Source organism: Arvicanthis niloticus, chromosome 26 (assembly GCF_011762505.2).
Source record: "Arvicanthis niloticus isolate mArvNil1 chromosome 26, mArvNil1.pat.X, whole genome shotgun sequence".
Lineage (NCBI taxonomy): Eukaryota > Metazoa > Chordata > Mammalia > Rodentia > Muridae > Arvicanthis > Arvicanthis niloticus.
Window position 1 is genome coordinate 35,714,541 of NC_133434.1, and position 24,136 is coordinate 35,738,676.

The following is a 24,136-nucleotide window of genomic DNA, read 5'->3' on the forward strand; positions in this document are numbered from 1 at the left end:
TACAGCGAACACTAAGCCAAGAGCTTTTTATGTTCTCCATGACACCAGAAATACAATTAGGGCCAACAAGAGGCATTAGGTGTTTATGCTAAATGGGGCTGGAGACACTTTCACTTGTGTGGTCAGCCTAGAAAGGCGTGGTTTGGTTGGTTAAATGTCAAAATGGCTATAGTACACGCTCTTCAGCATCAGGGTCTGATGTCTTGTCTGACAAATCTCTACCTAGAGTGAGAGCTACTGCTTTCCCATATCTAATGGAAACCCATCTCATGTGCTCAATGCTAACCACTGGTAAGCCATGGAAGAACTAAAAAGTGACATCCCTTTAAGGTGAGTGTAATGCTGACCTGCCTCTGACAACAGGTACCTTCAACCACGCCACATCTCTCAGAGGACAACTTCCATGGCTCCCAACTCTACACTGTTCTCTGTGGTCACGCAGCTGAGGATACTTAAGGAGACAGCAGGGCTGGCGTTTAGTCTACTGAGCTCAGGTGAATCGTCATTTCTACTCCTAGTTCAAAGTCAGGAAATCAAAATGGGCAACACCGTAGCACGCTTGGCTTGGTGTGTGCTGCTGCTCCAGCTGGACGGCGGCTGCTGCATCTAGCCCAGTCACCAACACTTAGCTCAACAGCACTTCTTCCAGGAATCTGTAGTGCGCTGTTTTCAAGACGGACGTCACACAAGCCCTAGCCAGGATGCTTTTACAGACTGACTCACCTTGGCGCTTCCTTATCATGAGCCTATGTTGTTTCAGCAACACATGGCAGAATCCATTTTGTCCCATTTCTGAGGTTGGAACTTAACAGTCCTGCAGCTTTTACTGGCTTACAACACAGGCAGAAGGGAGCCAGCCACGCAGAGGAAGAGGAGGCAGAGGAGGAGAGAGGCCATGGAGCAAGCACATGAGAACAGCTATGCCCCAGCCTCCCTGCTCGCCACTCAGGTGCCACACGTTGGTGAAGCAGTGCGGATCCCCCATTCTTAAGCACTCTGGAGAACAAGCTCCAGAGGCCCTTCACACGGAAAAGGCTGGATCCTGCCAGGACCCCTGACTCACCGGATCCTGAGGAAATACATGTTTGACTCATTAAGGACTAATTTAGAGTGTTGTAGTGACCAGTAACGGATAGATGCAAGCTTCTCCCAGGCTTTGAGGGCAGCCTTCCCTCTCATCAGCACAACTCCCAGCCAGGAGCTCCCAGGGGCAGAGTCTGGTGCCAAGGCAACACCGGACAGATGACTACACTGAACTCTTCCCACACACTTCCTACTGCCTCTGACATATCAGCGACCAGATTAATTTTCCAATAAAATGAAGGAGCCCTTGGTTTCTGGGAGAGAACAGGCACCTTGCAGTGCCGTGAGACAGCCCCACCCTGAGGGCACTGTCGAGTGGGGCTCGGAACAGCCGTGCTTAGGAGCACAGCCGGTCCGCCTTGGTCTTTACAGAATGTCCTCCTCACTCACTGTCCCTCTTATAACTCCTGTAACAAGAGCAGCACATGCCATCTGAGAGAAAGAAGCAGCTGCCCTGCGAAGCCTGGCACAGCCATGTAAGCTTCTGGAAAGGTCCTTTAAGTTCTCTGGCTCTCAGCATCCTCACAAAATGGGAGGTTTGATACACTCCAGGCAAAAGCTTACGTAGGGTGGCAGGTACCAGAGGCTGGCTTAGTTATCAGTTCAGATGAAGAGCTGTGTGCCACCCTTCTGGTTAGAATGTCACTGAGCAGAGGAATGCCAACAGTTCTAAAGAGGAAGGAGCAGCAGACTTCATATCTCAAAGTCTCAATTCTGGGCTGCGTGGCATAAGTTGCATGTTGCACTGGTGGGCACACGCCACCTCTAGAGTGGCTTTCTCAGTGGTAAGGGGCACTGGATTGAGGAGGGAGAGGATTCTAGGAGCAGTGGATCTTGCCAATGGGTGCCTCTAAGTTGAGCAGTTGTCTGAACTGTCAGTCTTGTGGGACACAAGTCACAGAAGACTGATTTCCTCACGTCCTTTCCGATCTCTACTCAGGAGGTAATAGCATGCCACTAGCTCCTCACATATCCGAGGACATCTGTCTAAGAAGTTACGAGGGCCAAGCACCCTTCTTCAAACCATGGGCTCCATGGAGGCAGGATTTTGCAATTTTGCTCACAACAGGCACCAGTGATGGTCACAGGGTCTGAAATGCACAGAATAAACTGTATTTGATCTACACTCATACTGGTCTCTTTTATAAAGAATTTCTTCTGGGACAAGTGGCCATTTAGTTCCTACTTAAATGTCCTCAGGGACATTTCCATTGCCGAGTGGAAAGATTATTAGGATTCATCTATTAGAAAAGTATATTGATCTGGCACACACCTTTAATCCCAGCGCCCAGGAGGTAGAGGCAGGTCTCCAGTGTGAAGCCCAGGACGGCCCGGGCGAAACAGAGAAAACTCTGCTCTGGTTCTGCTTTGGAAGATTTGGCTCAGTGGATGTAAATCAACAGCCTGCTCCTTCCCCACCATCAAACATCTGCACTGAGAGTCAGATGCCAGCACTCTTTTATTTCTTTATTTTTTATGACAAGATTGTTGATTCTGTGTTTTTTAAAACTCCAAATTTGGTGTGTCTGTGTCTATAGGTGAGGTTACATGGGTGTGTACTGTTGGAAAAAATATTTCTTTTTTTTTTTGTTTTTGTTTTTTGAGACAGGGTTTCTCTGTGTAGCCCTGGCTGTCCTGGAACTCACTCTGTAGACCAGGCTGGCCTCAAACTCAGAAATCCGCCTGCCTCTGCCTCCCAAGTGCTGGGATTAAAGGCGCCACCACGGCCTGGCCGAAAAAATATTTCAATTAGCCCGAAATACATCAAAATGACAAAATGCTTATCTGGAATTGCAAGTACCTGCCCTGTCCTGCTTTATTAACCTCAAGGCTGCTGAACACAGAGCACAAAGCCAGCTCAACAGTGCTGCATGCAGGGGAACCACTAGCTCTGTCTGCCAGTTCCATAGTCATGCAGTTGCTGCCGACCCTGGAGAATGCACATTTAGGCTAGGCTCTTTGGGACCCTGCAGGACTGGGCCAGTCACTATGTCACCTGCTAAAGTCACTTCAACAGCTTTCCTCCCACTCCAGCAAGTTATAAAAGACATTAGACCAAAAAGTCACAGAGTATAAAAATATCAAGTTAGAACATAATTCTGGAAAGATGAGCTGGAGTGGGGGATGGGTGTCAGAAACAGTTGCATGTTCTCCTCCACAAGAGCAAGGGAAGGGTGGGAGGTCCAAAGGAAGGCTCCAGAGCCACACCATTGCAACCTGCCCATGCTCTCAGATGTGTGTGCTCTCATAAACAGGGATGCCCTCCCACAGCTGCAAGGGCAAACCAAGCTCACTGCAGAAGAAGGTTCAACCTCTGCTCACATTTTAAAAAAGGAAGTAAGTCGGGCAGCACTGAGTGTGTGGGATGAAGGGTTGTGGGGGAACACAGAGGCAGGAGGGCTGTTGCAAATTTGAAGAGCATGCTTTAACAAAGCAAGTTCTAGGCTGGCCAGAGATACATATTAAGATCCTGTCTCAAAAAACAAACAATAATAAATTTTAAAAGGAGGAATATCTGAAGCTGAGCAAATCATACCGAATGCTAAGTTTCTCTTGATCTAGAAAGTTGGAGAGCAGGTGCTCCAGGGCACTAGAGCTACCTGTCACCCCTCAGACCAGGTTCAGAGGCTCACAGACGACAAGGAGCTAAGTCAGGAGACAAAGCCTCAGCTGGACACCCACCTGAGACAGCTTCCCCAGAGTGGGTTTATTTTGTGGTTTTGGCAGGACATGGAGTTAATTCTGGGTAATGTTCTGTCATTTGTGTTACCTGCTAAAAACATGGCGCACACAGGACGCTAGTCTAAAAGAGCTTGTCTTTGCCTCCCCACTTCCTCTTTCTTCTCCAGTTCTGACAGAAAGACCCTGAGGTGGCCCATTCAGGTGATGTCCCTGCCTCCTGCTCCTTCATGATGAGATGATAGGTGTATGCCATGTGACCTGGCTGAGCAGCTTGCCTGCCTGCCTGCCTGCCTGCCTGCCTTCCTTCCTTCCTTCCTTCCTTCCTTCCTTCAAACCCCCCCCCCCCTTCAAAGATTTCTGTGTAGTCCTGACTATCCTGGAACTTGCTCTGTAGACCAGGCTTGCCTCAAACTAAGAGATGTACCTGCCTCTGTCTTCTTAGTGCTGGGATTAAACAGAAGCATGTGCCACCATGCCACCTGCAGCTTACTTCTTATTTATCTTATTTTATTTTATGTACATTGGTGTGAGGGTATTAGACCCCTTGGAACTGGAGTTACAGACAATTGTGAGCTGCCATGAGGGTGCTGGGAATTGAACCTGGGTCTTTTGGAGAAGCAGACAGTGCTCTTAACCACTGAGCCATTTCTCCAGTCCTGCAGCTTACTTCTTAAAATGATTTTATGTGGTTATTAATGTTAAATGTTTTCAAAATAGTCTTGACTATTATGCTCTAGTCTTGCTTCAAGAATGTGTTTACTCATTACCTTAACAGGTGTGGCAAGGAAAGCAACTGTATTCTCAGAAATGTGTCTGATAGTTTTTTCCTCTTTCCCTTTTCTTTTCTGTAGCCCTGGCTGTCCTAGAACTCACTATGTAGACTAGGCTAGCCTTGAACTCACAGATATTTGCCTTCTTCTGCATCCTGGGTGCCAGGATTAAAGGCGTACACCACTACATCTGAACTCTCGCAAAAAAAAAAAATCTATGTATTATAAAAATTAAAATTATGAGGACAAAAATATTGCCACATGCCACTAAGAAATTAGTGTTTTTTCCTAGGAGGAAGACATTCTCAAATACCTATGGCTCTCCTACATTGCAATGTCTTAGTTAAAACTGGTTCTCTGATAAGTTCTGGTTTGTTCTGCACAGCACGCGTGCTCACCTGGTTTTCTCAGTTTGCTCCCTGTCTGTTTTGCTTTTGTCTCTGGAACACAGCATGCCCTAACTCCTGCTTCCTCAGGTTTTCACTGCACAGGCTTTAGGCCCTCATGTGCTTGCTCTCAGCCCTTTCAGGCCTTTGTCTTCACACATCTCGTTAAGAGTAAGGCACAGTTCTAATGTTAGCAACGGAAGATGTAGGTAGAGGCAGGAGACTAAGCCACAAGTTCAAGGCTGGCCTGGTCTACTTAGGGAACACCAGTCAACTTGTGCTACACAGTAAAAACAGCTCCTGTGTGGGACATGTGGACTGGCTGAGGGCTTCCTGTGAGCTCCATCTGGTTGGGCGGCTGTTGGTAAACACCCAACCTCTGGATCCATTAGACTTCCTGGCCAGACTTCCCTGGACAAAGTCCTTGCCAATCTCCTGCCTGTGGTCTTGGCCACTAGTGATCTAGCAGCAATGCAGGGGTATGCAGCATTTATTCTTATTGGTTACAGGGACCAAGTTTTTATGGCCCCAGGTGCCTTCTATTCTTCCAGAGCCTCTACTCAGTTTCATGTTGGGCCTGGATAGAGTCACTGGTTTGCCTTATATGCTGAACTGGGGAGATGGTCTGTGGCTAACAGTTTCACTGCTTCTCAAACAGATTCTGAGGACGTAGGGGCTGCACACTCTCAAACTATAAGCAAGACCTTGGTTTAGCCCCAGAAAACAGAAGCAAAAACAAACCTCTGATACAATTCTCTAGGCCCCATCTTTTCTCCCAGCGTTGGGGTATTTTTCTCCAGCCAGGCCACTACCCTTGCTTGCCTTGCTGCTGACGGAGGCCTCACACTCTCACGTGGGGTTCCTCACCAATCACTGTTCATCTGTTTTTATCACATCCAGTATCTGGGGGAGGCTGTTGTGAACGAGGACTCCTGGGAAGATCTGTCTACAGAGAATGAGTGCAAGTGCAGGGCTGTGGAAAGACTGGAATGCTGCAGGCCCACTGGCTAATTACCTCATCTCAGGCTAGTTCTAGGCCTTCTAGAGTGAGCAGGCATTCTCCGACCACCTCTGTCTGAAGTAACGCCTTGCGGCTAACAGCTAGGAAGCGTTTAGAATCTATTAGCTCAGCAGACCTTAGTTCTCACTAGCTCTCTAAATCTAAGAACATCATGGAACAACATCTTGGGCCTTTAGACGCTCCTCCTGCCTCTCTGATACACTGTTGACCTAAGTTAAACCTCCCTTGATTTATGACTTCCTTTGTTCTGTAAAACAAGAAAAACTTATGAAATTGCTCCCACACTGGATCATGGAATTTGAGATAACCTAAATCAGTGTTCCTGCGTCATGGCCACTCAAAATGGCTCCAGAGTCGGCTCTAGCTTATCACTGGTGAGATGGGAGCTATGGCTTTGTGTTGACGCTGTCCTCCCTTAAGCTGCTCTCCTCGGTGGCACCTTCACTGTTTTGTCAGTGGTGCTTGACTTGAGTGGGATCTAACCCTGCTCTCCTCATCTCCAGTCAACTGACTAGCTGTGAGCACTTCCGAAGCCGCCTCCTTTTACTAGAAGAGTTGACAATGCCTCTGGTTCTCACTGCGGCCTGACCCCACACTTGGGTAGGGCTGCTACCACAGAAGTAGAGACTGAGACCCCGAGACTCCATGTACTGCAGCCAGGGTTCTTTGCTTAGGCTGCTATGGCTGAGGTGGAATTTGAATCTGGGTCTGCTGTGTTGGCAGAGAGACTTCTTCATGTGTGGGTGACAAGCAACACTCCACGACACTTCACAAACATCTGTCAAAGGCTCTATCAAAGTTAAAATCTGGTTTTTGTTTTCAGCAACTACGTCAAAGCTATTATACAAGTTGGAAATACTGAGCGAAAAAGATTCCTGAGAACCCACTAGGGCACTGGAATGGCACTGACAACGCAGGGCATGAGGGCATCAGATTTCAATTCTGTATAAATTGCTCAGCTATGAAGTAGGAAATGCCCATGTCACAAGCCAAACGTAGATGATGGTCAGAACAAGGTGTCACTCTCAGCTGCCGAGAACGGAGCCAGCATCATGAAGGATGCATGTTCCAGTTATATCTTGGGCAGATGAAGAAAATGGCATTCACACAACAGGAGAGTGTCACAGCTCAGAGGTAGAACATGTATCAATGGGAAGCCTGAAATGCCTTCCCTGGCACTACAGAAAAACAAAACAAAACAAAACAAAACACCCCCCCCCCCCAAAAAAAAAAAAAAACTTAAGAAAAACTGTGTCAAAACAATGGAGCCCATAGAAATCCGTAGGAGGTGGTTTTACTTTGCTGACAGTGACCTTGTGTGACTCTGTGAGCATGCTCTTCCCCTATCTGGAGACGTTTTCTAAGCCGTGGTCCTTGCTTTCATCACTTAGCACATCACTCAAAGCACCTGGGTGAAGCAGCTTCGTGCTGAAGAGGAGCCTGGCAGGGCTGGATGACACACCAATTAACCAAGCATGTCGAGCCAGCCTGCGCTGCGCCTCAGACTCAGGAGACAGGGGGGAAGCTGCAAACAAAGGCAGAGAGAGCGGGGACAATGTGAAAAGAGCAAGCGTGGAGACGGCCTTGTGGTCTGACTCATTCCTGTGGAGGAGTCTATCGGGAGACTACTCACTGCCAACCTCAGTAAGGTTTGTGAACGCCCTCCCAACAGAGCCCCAAAGCAGAGCCCTGTGGGCTTGGTGCCTTTCCAAAGGAAGTTGTTGCATGTTTTGTTTACTTCATTTAAAATTTTTTTAATGGTTTATTTATTTGAGATGGATTTATACTATGCACTCTGGCTAGTCTGGAGCTCCATTGCATAGACTAGACCAGATCTGCCTGCCTCAGCACCCTCAGTGCTATTAAAGGTACATTCTTCACACCCTTTACCAGCCTTCACACCTGGGCCTGCCAAACACCTAGCGTCCACATGCATGAGTGTGCGCGTGCGAGGGAATACATGTGAGGTGCATGAGGGAGCACATGTGGGCTACCTTGACTATATCGGAGGTCAGAGGACAACTCTGTGATCCCTGCACCTTTAAGTAGGTCCAGCAATTGAACTCAGGTCACCAGGCTTGCAGAGCAAGGCCTTTACCCAGCAGGCCATCCCAGCAGACTGTTGTTTGTTTTTTAGAGATGAGGTCTTGATGTGTACCTCAGGCTGGCCTCAAACTCAAAACTGCCTCCACCTCTGGAGTACTGGGATTTCAGATGGTTCCCACTATGGCAGGCCCTTGTTCCTTTCTAACACTCATGCCTCATGCTGGGCACAAGGTTAGAGGGCAGAGTGCACTGACGGTTTCCCTCTGAAAGACTATCTTTGGAACATGTGGCTGTTTATCTCCCATTTACAAATTTATGTTGTGACACAATGGCATAATATGAAGAATAATTAACTATTGAAAATCAAGTGAGCAGATTCTTCTCAGACACTGTCTGCAAGACTACGTAAGGACTGCACTGCTTATAAAATTAAGAAGCTGCCTCAATGTGGTTTTGGCACCCCTACCCTAAAGATTATGAAAAATCCTTCAGTCTCAGTAAAAACAAAGCTCTTGTTTTGGCAGGTCAAGCCAATTCTAACCCAAAATTTAGTCCTGAAGTGCTGAATAGCAGCACCAGGTGAACAGGTCTGAAAAACTGGTTGGTCCTGGGCCCAGAAGCCTTGTAAAAGTGGCAAACAAGTCTTGTGGGGTGGGAGGAGCCGTCCTGCTTGCCACAGCTCAGGATCCTCAGTCTGGCTGGTCTCACTGTCTTCTCCCTCACGCTCAGCCCTTCCACACTGGTTCTTAGTGTGTCTTAAAGGAAGAACTCATGTCCATCTGAGTTTTCTTCCCCACTACACAGTGAGCTCACAACCCACATGCTGAGACCTCCTTTATATGGCTTCAGAACCAGCCCACGGGGGTGGGGGGGGCGCGCCACAGACACTTCAAAGATCTGTGTGGGCCGTAAGCACACAGCAGGCAAAGGGAGCGAATCTCCTAACCATAAGCACCGTCCTCAACTCAGGGTCAACAGTCTCTATTCAATCTTTGTGATACTTTGCCAACTCCAGATATTTCATACAGCTGACAACATCTGGAGGAGACTCACTTTATCCCAGGAGCAGAGGGCTGCTGGCCTGAGAGGAGATGGGGCAGATAAAAGATAGTCTGATATTAAAGGTTCTTTGCTTAAGGCACAAATGTAGCTGTCTGCAATTCTTTTTATCTGCACACTTTAGTGGCATACTGCATTATCTTTATGAGAGAGTTCGGTGAGAGGTCTTGCTACAACTCCCCATGGGGGACCATGACAGCACATTAGCAGGGAAGGGGCAGCAGGAAGGAGTTACCAAAGATGAACCATGGAAAGGAGGGTTTACAGAATGGGAGGCAGGGTCCTGGAGACCCCAGCAGACACAGAAAAAAAAAATTAACACTGAGAAAGGTGTGCTCCATGCCAGGAGATTGTAAGACCTTACTACCATCTGATCCCTCCTTAAGGGTTTACAGTAGTCCAGAGTGGGTGGGATGGCTGCGGAAGAAACCACTGTTTAGTCCCTCCTCCTGATGGCAAGCTCACTTGAAGACCAATTCCACTCAGATGTCAACCCTCTGTCAGCCCCCTGCTCCCCACGAGTCCTTCATCTAGACCTTCACCGAGGCTTGTCACTTCAGGGTCCTAGTGTCTTTCCTAGTTATGTAGCCAGTGCTCTGCAGAGCCTACCCACGGCATCTATACCAGGAAAACTGACGGATGCATGCATGCATGCATGCATGAATGAATGAATGAATGAATGAAGGCTTCTTTCTTTGGAGTGCACGCAGAGAGCTGTTTTAACAGTGAGAGCAGAGGCAAACCCCCTTCACAGTACTGAATTCAGGATGTAATTTGTCCCTCAGACTTTAAAATGCCACAGCAACACACACTTCTGTCTGTTGTGTGCTCGTGCGGGCATGAAGCAGCATGTGTGCATGTTCATGTGTGTGTAGAGTCAGAGGTCAACCTTGGGTAACATCCTTTAAGAGGTTTTTAACACAGTAGTTTTCACTTGAGCTTGAGCTTCATGACTGGGTAGGCTGGCTGGCCAGTAACCCCAGGGTTACTTGTCTCTGCCTCCTCAGCACTGGAATTACCAGCATGCTTTGCCAGCTACGTTTCTGTGTGGGCACTGGGGACTGAACACAGGTCCATGTGCCTATGTGGAAAGTGTTTTACTGACTGAGCTATCTTTCCAGCCCTGACTATTTATTTTTTTAAAATGTAGCTCAGGCTAGCCTTGACTTCACGATCTTCCTGTCTCCGTCCTGAAGGCTGGGGTTACAGATGTGTCTGTAGTGGGTTTGAATAGTACTTATCACACTTACACCTCAGCCTTTGGGTTCTCATCTTGACCTCAGCTCCCAGGCCCACTGGATGACATTTTTCTCACGCTGACCCCAAGAACGAAGGAGCTTGGGGCTTTCCTGCAATCTTCACTCACAAAACTCCACAATGTCTCATCTACAGACTCAAAACCCCATCTCTCTTGAACATGAATCTCTTTAAATTTGGTATAAAACGTGTGCCAGGGGCTATACTCTATTTTCTAGTGACTTTTCTTCCACTACCTATGTTGGTCACAAGTCACTTGCTTGCCCAATGGGCTAGAAGCCCTATAAGGCCAGTGACTACCACCCCGTATTCTCAGATGGCCCTCAGTTAAGCGTCCTGTCCCTCTTGACCACTGTAAGCAGTCGTCATCTTACAGCCTGCCTCACGGCTCATTCCTTCTCACCTGCTTCTGTGCTTACAGAGAGGGGAGGAGGCCAGCCCTTGCAGGCCCTCAGCCAGCTGCAGCCTCCTGCTCTGCACTGCGTCACGTGTCTGCTGACGCCCACCCCTCCCACACTGCAGCAGCTCGATTCTTCTCACACAGTTCTCTATGCCCAACTCTCCTCAGGACTGCGAATGCAGTGTCCCAGGGACAATTTACTAGTCTGCCTCCAGGACAAATGAACACCCTGGCAATCTCCTTCCTAAGATGCATGCCCTCTGCATTAGGCTTCCCATGGCTGGTGCCTAGAAAGTCACTGATAGACATGTGTTTCAGCACATTACATTCACTGGGCGACTACCAATCCTTCTACCTACTCCAAGTGATCCTCCTGTCCCCGCGCCTGTACTCTTACAGCTGTGCTCCATGGAGCACGGTGACCTGCCAAAAACTTCTCTTGCTCCCAGGACAACATCTGAAGTCTTGAGCCTGGCCATTTGTGACCTAGGCTCTGGCTATCTCTCTGATATAATTTTTTTCCAGCCTTTTCCTTGATAACTCCACTTTAATCAAGTACAGTATCAAGAAAGAGGAACAATCAATTGACACAACTCACTACCTTCTTGAGACTAGCCTGGTCATGCTTTTTTAATAGTACTTTTTTTTTTTTTTTTTTTTTTTTTTTAAGGATAGTCTAGGCTGGCTTCCAACTTACTATGCATCTGAAGATGATCTTGAACTTCTGATCCTCCTGCCTCCACCTCTGCATGTTGGAATCACAGTTGTATGCCACACTGGCAAGTGAAGCAGGCCTTCATGCCTGCTACGCAATGACTGTGTCAACCGAGTTGCATTTCTGCCCTCTTTACAATGCTGCTGGAAGTACAGGAAAAGTAATGGCGGCGGAGCTGTAGAATGTCAGTCTGTGGCAGGGCCCAGACCTCACTATTGCAGAGAAGGAACATTAGTTGCTGATGGGGCCTGTAGGCCGCCCAGGATCACCTAGGACACTGGTACCAATGCTGGCACTACAACCTGGGTCTTCTGTTCCCAGCATCGGGTTCTGAACCACGTGACTCCTCAAGTGCTTTGTATGGTACTGATCATTTATACAGCACAGCCAATGGGAAGGACTTAAATCACCAAAGGGAAATTCCACACTAGCAAAGCTGCGGCCCCACAGGCTAATGACAGAACAAGCCCCCTGGATGCTGCTGAGTGCTGGGTCCTGAGCTCCACCTGAGAACCGCAGCCTCTCAGCTGCTGTGCACACAGTACAGCTCCTCCTAGATTACCTTTCAGGGAAAGGCAGAGGAATATGGTTTAATAAACATTGAGCATTTGATTCTGGCATCCTTCCTGCTGTGCAGGTGAGCTGGGTCTGAAGATATTTCCTTCCAAATACAATGGCATTCATGCATTACAAAGATCACAGAAAATGTATTTGACCAAACAAAAGTGATAGGATTGTGATGGAAACTTGATCTGTGGTGTTATTTAAACATGTTCCTATTTTTTAAAAAAGGTTTCTTTGATGGGAACTCATAGAATTGAGAAGCTGTTCTGCAAACCCCAGTAAGCGCTCAGGTTGTCTAGGAGTGCAATTCCTGTGAGCAAGGTGTCTTCCTAATGCAAACTGTATGTCTATTTCTTAGCATGGAGTTCTAATGGGACTGCACCTGGCTCACTGAGGAAAAAAGTCCATTCTAAATACAGCAACACAGAGTTAAGACATTCGGTGTGTAGCACATACACATGCCCATCGCACCACCTCCACCCACATGCACACGTCATTTATTAGAATGAAGTAGGTTTTTTAGCTTTAAAAAACAGAGAGACATACAGCATGTATACAACATATATATCCATGTGACTATAGCCAATCTTTTAAAACAATCCCCTATGGATATCACACATGCACATTGCAAGGCTGCCACCACTCTGTTCTGTCATGGAATCCTCTTGCAGAGAACAGAGCTCCAGACCATGCAGAAGGTCCATCCAGTGAACAGTTTCCACATGCACACTCTCAGGGACTTGGATTGAACTGGTCTTGGATGGGGTTGGCAAACTTGTCTTTTTAACAAGCACTTCAGGTATGTCTTACACAGGCACGTCTTACACAGGTACGTCTTACACAGGTACGTCTTACACATGAGAAGCAGTGCTTTAGGATAATGCAGACTCAGTCTAAGAACCACACGGGATATCAACAGAAAGTCTGCAGAGTCAGAGGATGTGAAGTGCACGGACACTGGGGGTCTGTGTTTCTCTTTCAGAGGCTCCATTCTTCCCAATGGGGCGTATTTAGTCAGGGCTTATCAATGACCACAAACAGCAACTTACCTCCATGAAAGAGATTCCTAAGCTCCACACGTCAGAATGGATCCCATACTGCTCTCCCGAAATTCTCTCTGGCTATAAAAGAGCAGGAGGGAGCTTGTGAGCTACTGAAAGTTACCCCAGGCAGTGCACACCAAACGTGAGCTCAGCTAATATGGAAATCACCAACACACACACACACACACACACACACACACACACACCCCTCTAGAGGTAACAGAGAATCGTGCACACAGTCCCTATGAAGAAGACCACTGTCACTAGTGTTGTAAATGAAGGCTCCAAGTAGTGAGTTAATTTGGGCAGAAACTGAGGCAGCAAATGAGCTAAGACTTCATCCCACTTCTGTCTCCCTTCATCTGATGGTTTTAATTGGGGACAAATTATGTAAGACTGTAAGTAACTTAATTGAACTTGGGCAGAAGGGTCTTGAAAAACTATGGCTAAGTCTAATTTTTAGCTTTTCTCTGGAAACTCGACTTTACAGGAGGGTGAAGCGCTTGCGCCGGCCAAGGAACAGTCACAGTTCACCCCCCTAGAGTCACTTCCTACTGCTGTTTCATTCCATGTGTGTCTCTTCTGACAGGAATCAAGGTGTCACATATGACTCTGGGCTCTCCCTTTGGGTTGTGTAGCAGGTACCTGGTCCAGAAAGCTCTGGCAGGCACGCTCTGCTCACCAGGAACAGTTGTATACTAAGGACCTCCTTGGTCAGTCCTTCAGGTTACTTATAGACGTGTTTGCAATGCACACTTGAAAAAATGAAGTCCCACAAAAGAGCAATAGTTGCTCAAGGCTACAGTGCTAATTGTGGCAGGCCGAGATCCTGACCCACGCCCAGTTACACCACCCTAGTCAGTTTGACAGGAGTAGGAGGTAATCATGTGGAACTGGCCAGCCAGTTATGGGAACAGCAGCAAGACTGCCATTGTTGCCAACAACAATGCCAGCCAGGCTAGCCACACTAGAGAGCTCCAAGTTCAGTGAGACTCTATTTTAACAAAAATCAGGTGTAGACAACCAAGGTTGATCTTTGGCCTACACACACACACACACACACACACACACACACACACACACACACACACAAAATCTGTGCATACACACACACAATCTGTGCATACACATGTACACATCTGTAATCATCCCTCTACTTCCCCCACAGGAAGGCCTTCATACCCTGTGCCACTACTGGCACATGACAGTATGAATGAAGCCAATAGGTGCTCTCAAGGGATGTTCATCAAAAACTTAGAATCAGGACCAACAAAATGGCCCAGTAGGTAAAAGTACTTGCACCCAAGCCTGACGACTGGAGCTCAGTCCCTGCATGGTGGAAGGAGAGAACCTGCTCCGAGAACTACCCTCTAACCTCCACATATGCTGTGGCATGGGTGTGAATGTGTGTGACTTTTCTTTCTACTGAACAGCAGTATTTCTCTAGAATACAGAGAAAACAAACATGCAGACATGAGGAACTCTCAGACCAAATGTCTGTGTGGGCTGGACGATGAGACTACATACATCTGCCTCATCTGCCCACTGTCCACCAAAACAAGTGTAAACTGAGAACTGAAAACAAAAGACAGAAACTGAATTAAAACAGAATCATGGAGAATGAAGATGAGATTTCAGGTGGCAATAAGAGATCTCCTTAAGCACAAGGTCTGGCAGCCTCTAGAGGAGAAATTATTCTTGCAGCACGTGGCACAACAAGACCAGTGGTGGAGGGCAAGAAAATGAGTGCAGCACACAGCACACAGGTGGACCCAGGCCTCTGGGATGGATTTAGGATGATACGAGCCTCTGAATCTCCTGAGCGTTTAGAGTCAGGATATGACGACCTAAGGCTGCGGTGGCATGCCTGGTCCTTTCCCCTCAACTACAACACGGAAGAAGACAAAGTTACCGCCAGGTATTGTACTGCTGACAGAAGAGCTATGGTCAAGAGGCCGGCTGGGGTTATTTTCTCACCTGACAGCTGTCCACAGTGTAGAAAGCTGTGAGAAGGAAAACACAGCTCTTGTCTAAGCTCTTGCCTGTGTGTGCATAAGTGAAGAGTACACAGAACCAAGTTAAAAAAAAAAAAAAATCCTGTCCTGTCTGAACATACCTAAAAATCTGAATCCACAGACAATCTTCAAACTGGCATACCTCACTCCCTCCAGCTATTGCCTGTGACTGGGCTTTTAGCCAGGACCCATATTTAGTTAATGAATTCCAGGACTGTCTGTTTACAACACAACACTCCTGGGTGTAACTGTCAGGAGCCGGAAGACAGCAAGAGACATCTTTTATCTCTTCTGACAAGGGAGTTGCTGTTTCGTGGGGCTCCCCAGAAATGTGCCAAAGCGATAGCATGCTATCCACATGTGTACTGCAGGGATGAGAGTTCCCATTTAGGTGGGCAAGGCCAGATCCCCACACAGCACAATGGTCAAGCAGGGTCAGGTGGCCATACTGCAGACTAGACTTCTGGTTTACGAATCCTGCCTCTGCTGTGTTCAATATGCTACCAGGTATGGTGGGCCTTTAAGAAAGATGGAATTTTATTCTATGTGTATATGTGTGCACCTGAGTTTATGTGTGTGCAGGTACCCATGGAAACCAGAAGATGTGTTGGAACTGGAGTTACAGGTGGTTGTGAGCTACCTGATGTGAGATGCAAACTAAACCTGGGCCTTCTGCAGGAGTAGCAAGTACTTATAACAACAGAGCCATCTCCCTGGAGTGTCTGGGGGCTGTCCACATCCATTGTCCGCTTTAAGATGTGTAATCCTAAGTCTGTGAGCATCTGCTGTACGCTCTAGTTCCCTCTGGAGCTTCCTCATGCTGCCCTGTCTGGCTGGTTTTTTATGACTGCATGGAAGGTTTGTTGCTGTTCCCTTTGAAAATTGGAAACATTTTCTGTGACCTAAGGTGAACATGCTACTTGAGACCGTGTTCTCGGCATGGTGATCTGTGCCCAGTCAGCTCACGTAGGGCAAAGCAAAGCCGTGCCCTGCTCATAGCCTATTCTGCTCCTCCGTCCCTCTTGCTTCTCTGCTCAGGTTTGAGGTTCATTTTGGTTCCAAGATCGGGAGCAGCAGCTTCAAAGTGAGTGTGCCCTCTGGCAGGAAGGGCAGGGGAGCCTGACACTATGGTCATCTGAGTGTGGTGCCGGTGTGGCCTTCAGCTCTTGCACATGCTCTCCTCTGTCTTAAGATTTCACTCTAAACCCGTCTGGGAGTTCGCTATGCTCTCTTGAGCACTTTAGTGCTTTCTGGGTAGTCTGAAACCATAGTTTGGTTACATAAAGCCCAGCCCTTCTCCCAAGAGGCCAGTAGCACAGACAGCAGCTAGGGTCAATGCCACACTAGAGTGACGCAGGGCTGTCCTCATGCTCTGCCTCTCAGGTGCTCCTTGTTTTCCTCCTTGGCCTCCTAGGCGTTCTGCAGCTTCAACTACAAAGTTGATGACTAGAATTCACTCACCCAAGAAACAAAGCAATTTCAGCTTTGCCAACCTAAGGTAACATTTCATAATTTTAATCCTCACACTTTCAATTAACATATGGATGCATCACATTCATCCATAAACAAAAAGAGGGAAAAAGTAATTTCTTTAATGTACACTTGGGAAAGACAACTGTAATCTGGATTTGTAGCTCAGAAGTGATGCAATTTAATTATCAGAGCAATTTAAAGCTACCAAGAACATGATGAGCAGCTGAGAAGTTGTTTCATGGATAGCTTTTTTCCTTTGCAAGTCACGGTGTTTTCAAACTCACTGGTCTCATCCACCCTGGGACAGCCACGGAGGAGACTAAGTTTTAAAAAGCAGACACAATAACTTCCATAGCTGATCTACTTTTTTTCACATTTAATTAGAGAGAAAAATGTTAATTTTCTTAAAAAACAATAAAACGTAAAATAAACCATTTTGAAAGAAAATGAAATGTTTTGTATCATTCTGAGAATAACAAGCTATAGACCCAGGTCCTGCCTATCTCAAAGATCTTTTAATAATAACAACATATGCACAAAACGTACTGAAAATAAGGTCCATGGTTCTGGACTGGCAAGATAGCCCTGCAGGTAAAGACACTAGCCTCCAAGCCTGACACTTGAGATAAATTCTCAGGACTCACATGGAGATATTTATATATGCATGGTCCCCTACAATAAACAAACACATATATAGTACATTAAAAAAAAAAAACAATCCATAGTTATATGCACATCAACAGAGGCTCCTCAGCCTAAGATGGATTGCTTACATAAACCTAGAGCCATCATGGTAAAAACCAATCCTAGACACACTGAGATATAAACCGGGACTCTAGCTGAGCGGTGGTGGTACAGATCTTTAATCTCAGCACTCAGGAGGCTGAAGCAGGCGGATCTCTGAGTCTGGGTCAGCCTGGACTACAAAGTGAGTTCTAGGACAGTCAGGGCCACACAGAGAAACCCTGTCTCAAACAAAACAAAACAAAACAAAACAAAACAACAAATAAACCAAAAAACCAAACCAAACCAAAACCAGACTCTACAGGGAAAGAAACCAAGGGTTTGGGGGTGGGTGGGGCCAAAATACAAACCAAAATCAGAACAGACTGAGAAAGTGAGATCAGAAAACTGCCTCCCTCTTACCCTCTATTCCCACCAACTCCTGAAAGGGATTGAGAAAACCAACAGGCTAAAGAGTTGTATAGCCATAAATAATATCTCTTGTTTAAAAAGGTAAAAAGAAGTGGAACAGATATCTTAGGATATCTGCAAGAACTTAATAACTAAGAAAAAACCCACAAAGCTATACATTGTAGAGAAATCCTCGTGGGGAGCCTTAACACGGAGAGATCCACAGACAGCGTCTGGTTCTGTCAGTGATTCTCCTTGGATCTGGTGACAAGGTGTGCGCATGTCCCCAGAACAAACAACGATGTTACTGAGTTGGTCTGTATCAGGGTTAATTAAATAAGCAGAGTGGAGGAGCAGCCAATATGCTACCAGGTGCAGTTTTTCTGTAGGATTAAACTTCAAAACTCAGCGATTTCACACTTGAACTGACCGTTAAGTCAACAGAGTGAGAGGAGTCGATATCGAGAGCACAAAGCCTCTCCTGTTCTCCGAACATCTGAACACTGGAGAGTGACTGGATTGACTTACGAATTGTAATTTATGACCTACGAATCTAAAGCTGTGGAATTAATTTAAGAATTAAACATTCCCAAGTACATAAAGATAAAGATGTTGGTTTTAAATGTTATTTTTGCATAAGTTTACTTACTGCCATGTAAGCATTTGTTCCAACATACGTCTTGGCTATGGAATTCACCAGCTATGAGACAAAACGGTCTGTTAGAACAATATAAAGATAATGTGGAAATAAAATGGGCAATTATTCCCCATTTAACCTACAATCAGCACTCCTATAAATCAACTAAAAATTATGTAAAAGGGAACAAATTCATCCACAAAGGCATTAAAAATGATTAAATCTCTCTTTTCTTTTGGATGCGATTTCCAATTTAAACAAGCACAGCATTATGGTTTATATGGTTTATAGCAGATAACCTTAAACAATTCACTTAAGCATGATGCTCAGAGCTTTAGTGCCCCAAACCCGTCGGAAATAAAAAGTCAATTTGAAGTAGAATCTGAACACCCTCATCTTTCAGTCATACAGCTCAAGACGTGAATGGAGCCCCATGCATCACCAGAGTGAGATGAACTGAGGACGCTGGAGGGATAACAGACTCTGACAACTCATAATGCAAAGATGACCTTCGCTTTGGTCTCCGTGTTTGGCTGGGAGGAAAGGTGGCCGAGATTCAAATCAACATCACAGCATGCGCACGGGTCACTATCACTAGGGTTCTCAGGGGAGGCCCAAAATGGAAATTAATTAAAATTGGTGCAGCACATTGTAATGGCCCTCCACCATTGTTGCTCCCAATATTAATTTTTATTGTGGGCCAGTTGGGCTCCCCAGACACAGCCCCCTCGCTGTCCTCCCTTTTGTCTGGCCAGAGCGCTTTTGTAGCCAAGCTGCATAGCAATGAAGTTTGCTATTCGTAAGTAGTAATTACAATATCAGCAGTTTTTACTGTCATTAAACAATGAGCAATCATATTCTGATGAAGGAAACTCGCTCAGAGATTAAAAATGAATAACGCCTGCTGGCCAATGAGCGGACCCTGTTTGTTTGTAAGCTAGGTGATTTTCAATCCACAGGGCAGGCTGAACAGAAAAAAGACCTACCTGCGTGCTCACGCCGAAGTCGCACAGCTTGACCTGCCCGCCTGTGTTCACAAGCATGTTGGAGGGCTTCACATCTAAAAGGGATTAGGAAAACCCCAGTGACTGATTTCATATTGACATGGTTTGTTTTTAAAAAGTACACATGCATACCATGTAAGACTGCAGAAATGGCATCCCAGTCACCCGAATTCAAATGACAAATTTATTACAAAGCTTTTTATCTGAAGGCAGGTCAAAAACCTATTCAAATGCAAGCCCACTCAAACCTTGGCTTTCAAGAAAAGGAAATACATCCATCACTCTAGCCCACACTTTCTTGGACAAAGCAGATAGGAAGAAAAAAAAAGCAACCTTTTACAAAGCAAATGCATAAAAGAGGGTTAGTTTACATTGTATGTGTAGCTAAATTATGGCTCCCATCTAAGAAGTAGTAAAGCCAAAGGGAAGTGGGAACACACACACACACACACACACACACACACACACACACGCATATACACATACACACGAAAATGGCACATGACACCATTACCTGTGTTTTAGGTGACAAATGTTACTTCAAATAAGACTCAGAAATTGACCTTAAACGTGTGCACACACATGCATGCAAGTATCAACCTTCTTTTCATTTCCCTCGCCATCCCCATTCTTTTTCCTTCCTCTTTCTGATGTCATTGCTGTTACAGTTAACAAAAGACTTGACATAGCTTTGCCAAGGCAGCCAGTCAGTAAATAACACACAGGGCACCTGTGAGCATCCTCGGGGACAACAACAAGTCTTTTCTGGAATTCAGGGAGGTCACAAAACCCATCCAAGCAAAACAAGAGCCCAACACCTTTGCTGGAACAAATGGCACGTGCTTCAACTTTCCATCTTGAGTGTAGCAGCAGTCTAGCACAGGCACTAGTTACCTCCATCACCCTTGACTAACTGAAAAGTGACAGACTCATAGCTGTAGTGAAATACCTAAAAAAAATTCTGCAGATGAATTAATCTTCCTTAATCTTCTAGCCTGCACTAGGGTAGCCCATCAAATTATCCTGCTAAGGGTATGTATTAAACTCAAATTTCAAGTTGCAACCCCATAACTGACAGCTAATGGGCCCTTAGAATACTTAAGACGTGAGAGGCAGGGAAGAGGGGCTTTCCCACACACTGGCCCACTCAGCTTTGTCTGACACTAGAAGGCAAACTCCAAGGAGGCAGGAACTTGAGTCTCTTCTGCTGCCTGCTTCATTCCCAGCCCCTGGAAGACAGGCAGGCAGTGATCGGTGGATGCTGGCTGAAAGGAGGAAGCAGGGCAAACAAGACCCATGGCTTAGAGGATGATTTTGGCTGCAATATGCCTGTTTTGGTGATAAGTGGCTAAGTACAGGAGTCATGTCTGTGGTCTGTCCTTCAGGTGAAGTGTGCTCCAACAGACGCCGGGGTGGGAAGGGACTCTCTGGGTTTAAGTTCGTTTACACAGGTTAGCATGAGCCCTTGCCGAGCAGCTCGGTCTCTGTTTTTTCCTGACTCCCACATAATTCTTACAGCACTATCACTGAACCCTTAAGTATGCCACAGCCGCACCATTTCTCTCCTTAAAGAGAAGATTAAATATATTCCTCGACATGCCTTCCCTCTCCAGGACCGGATCTGTAGGCCTGTGCTCTGCTGCTGTTTGTTGTTAAGAGAGTCTTGATGCAGCTCTGGCTGGGCTCTGGCTTCTCCTTGTTTGCTTTCTATTGCTGTGATAAACACCATGACCTTGGGGAGGAAAGGGCTTATTTTATCTTACAGCTTATAATCCATAATTGAAGGAAGCCAGGCAGGACCTCAAGCAGGAATTGGAAGGCAGAGACTGAAGCAGAAACCACGAAGAAGTGCTGTTTATTGGCTTGCTCACCTTGGCATAGTCAGCCTTCCCATTACATAACCCAAGACTACCTGCCCTGGGCTGACACCACCCACAGTGGGCTAGGCCCTGCCACATCAGTCAGTCAGTCAGTCAGTCAGTCAGTCAGTCAGTCAGTCAACCAACCAACCAACCAACCAAGAACAATCCGGTGGAGGCACTGTCTCAAATGAGGCTTCCTCTTCTTAGATGAGCCTTCCAAGGATGTATCAAATTGACAAAAAAGAAATGTAAAGAAAAAAACCAACCAACCAAACTAACAAAAACACAATCAGTGCACTTGTGGTCCTCCAGCCTCAGCCTGGGAAGGGCTGGCACCACAGGTAGGCATCACCACAACTCGGCCCTGGTGAGCTTTCGAGTGTGCCCCAGCAGTCTGTAGGACTTGGCAGTCAGTCACCCTTTGCTGGACTGAAGCTAGTCTACTTAACCTGCTTTTATTTTGCAAATTGAATTCTTCCCCACTCCCCAAGACAGGGTTTCTCCGCATCTCTGTCTGATCTGGAACTCACTCTGCACTCAGACTCAGAGGGCTGGGATTAAAAGCAAGCACCACCACGGCCTGGCACAAGTTGAATTCTTATTAAGGCCCTCAATTTAGAATATTTTTCATTTGGATCATCTACTGTCGTATATTTTGAACTTAAAACTACACTGGCTACCCTAAGCACCTGCTTCCTTGCTGCACTGACTTCTCAGCACACCATCATGACTCCATTTTCTTACAGTACTTTTTACAGTACTGACAGAAACTCTTGCTTGGCACTAAGCCACAACATCACAGTTTACGAGGTATTTACTACACCAGTGTCATCACCACAAGAAATAAACTCACAGGGATGGAGTGCGTGCCACACGTCTTCCTACTTATTTCCTCTACACACAGGATCACGCTTACGGAGTGATGTCTTAAGAGTAATACAGCAACTCACTACTATAAATTCCCCCCTTTCAGGCAACACCTTAAAGCACTGTCTGAACAGAACAGACTCCTTTCACCGAGTCTGTGATTCAGGTGGAGACAGCTGTACGCAAGTCTTTTCTACCATGCCCAGACTTGCCATGTGACTTAGGATTTGGTTTGTAATATTTTAGTTTCTAGGTCTGCAAGGAGATAATAGTTCTTTTGTCAGAACTGAAAAACTATGAGGATTAGCTGAGACAGTGGATAAAACATTGCTTTTAAAACTGTTGATGCTATAAATAAATTTCCAAAGTAAGGAGAATCTATAAACCCAGGAGATGCTGAGGAATCCCTCTTGCCAGGCCGGTGTGTGCATCCTCCGGGGCTACTGAGCCACTGACACTGGTGTGGCACCGCTGCGACCTGCTCTTTAAGGCCTGCGCTAGCATTGCCCATTCTCTGCCCAAAACCACCGAGGGCTTTCCCAAATCAACCACAAACATGAGGGTGCCCCTCCTTAGCTTCCAAGGCTGGGTATGAACTGATGCCACCTCTGCCTCCTGCCCTGCCCACTCTGGCTCACCTGCCAGCACATTCTTTCTCAGGGCATCCTAAGACTAGAATGTTCTGCCTTCTCATTCATGCAGGGATAGTTCCTCTACTTTCCTTAAATTCCTGCCTAAATGTTACTGTGCGACACAGGCCTCACCTCCCAGCCTGACGCTCCCTTCTCTTTCCCCTGGTTTATTCTCTCTTTAAGGTTTAGCATTAGTGACACCCTGTATCTTTACATGGAAACTGCACTTGGTGTTCTTCTGCTCTAGGAGAGCTCCATGACTTCACAAGTTGCACTCCGTGTCTGAAGTGATGTCTGGTAGATGGAGAAACATTTGTGAAGTGGTGGGGAACAAATGGTGCTCCTAGAATGGGCTGGCAAGCTCAACTAGAAGAAGCGTGCATTTGGCCTGAGAAGGTAGTGCATCTTTGAGCCAGAACATTCTGTAGAATGGGTACATTCCTAACTGATGGTCTTCATTTTGAGATAAGTTCACAGTTATTTAAATATGTTCACACAAGAAATATCTATAGTTGCTTCACCATGTAAGAACATTGTAAGAAATATGAGCAAGATGCCATCTCTGGCCTCTGAGAGCACACCAAAAGCAATTCAGAAGCTGCTATGTCCCAAAAAACCGCTCTGAAGACGACCTACAGCTTAAGCATTCTCTATCATTCCCTTTCTGAACAAACAGTATGATTCTTATAAATATAGTGAGTTATGCAACTAAATGGTTCCCAAGCATGGCCGTGCTTCTAAAACCTAATGCTCTGGGGTTCTATCTCAGATAGACTAAATCAGAGACTATTTCACTAGAGACATGAACATGGATTCAAGCCAACATCAGGCAAAGACCAAAAGAACACGTTTCTTTGCTTCTGAGTAATCATCTGAAAAGTTGAGATTATACCACGATTTTGCTGCTGTTGCTGTCCCTTAATTCATTTTAACACAAGTTTCACTCGGCTATTTTGCACGCTGTTTGAGAAGCTCGACAAATGTATCCACCAGGTGACCATAGCTGAGAAGGGACATATTTTCATCACCCCTTAAGGTCAGCTGTGTTCCACTGCAGCCCACAACGCCCTGTGTGTGTGTGTGTGTGTGTGTGTGTGTGTGTGTGTGTGTACATGGGAACTTTCTGGAGTTGCTTCTATCCCTTTACTATGTAAGTCTTCAGGTTTGGCAGCAAATGCTTTTACCCAGAGTCATCTCACTGGATCCTTACCTAAGTTTTATTTCAGTACATTACCATTGTCTTGACCTTTCAACACAAGCCAACTCGAACCTTTCAAAGCAGTGATTTTTCAACCTCCCTAATGCCGCGACCCTTTAATACAATTCCTCATATTGCGGTGACTCTAACCATAAAATTCTTTCTATGCTACTTCATAACAATAATTTTTGTAACCATTATGAATAATAATATAAATATCTGATATGCAGGATGGTCTTGGGTGACCCTTATGAAAGGGGTCATGACCCACATGATGTGAACCACTGC

At 46.2% G+C, this 24,136-nt stretch overlaps 1 protein-coding gene across 5 annotated transcripts in view; it reads right to left on the reverse strand.

Annotated features, from left to right (window-relative positions):
• Map2k5 (mitogen-activated protein kinase kinase 5) overlaps positions 1–24,136 on the reverse strand; it is a 213,233-nt gene that overhangs the window by 81,907 nt on the left and 107,190 nt on the right. For all 5 annotated transcript variants that reach the window (XM_076925729.1, XM_076925728.1, XM_076925727.1 and 2 more), the window contains 3 exons: positions 19,272–19,345; positions 18,298–18,348; positions 13,033–13,104 (listed from right to left, as the gene is read on the reverse strand). In XM_076925729.1, coding sequence (XP_076781844.1) covers positions 13,033–13,104; positions 18,298–18,348; positions 19,272–19,345 — 197 coding nt within the window. The remainder of the gene's footprint in view (positions 1–13,032; positions 13,105–18,297; positions 18,349–19,271; positions 19,346–24,136) is intronic.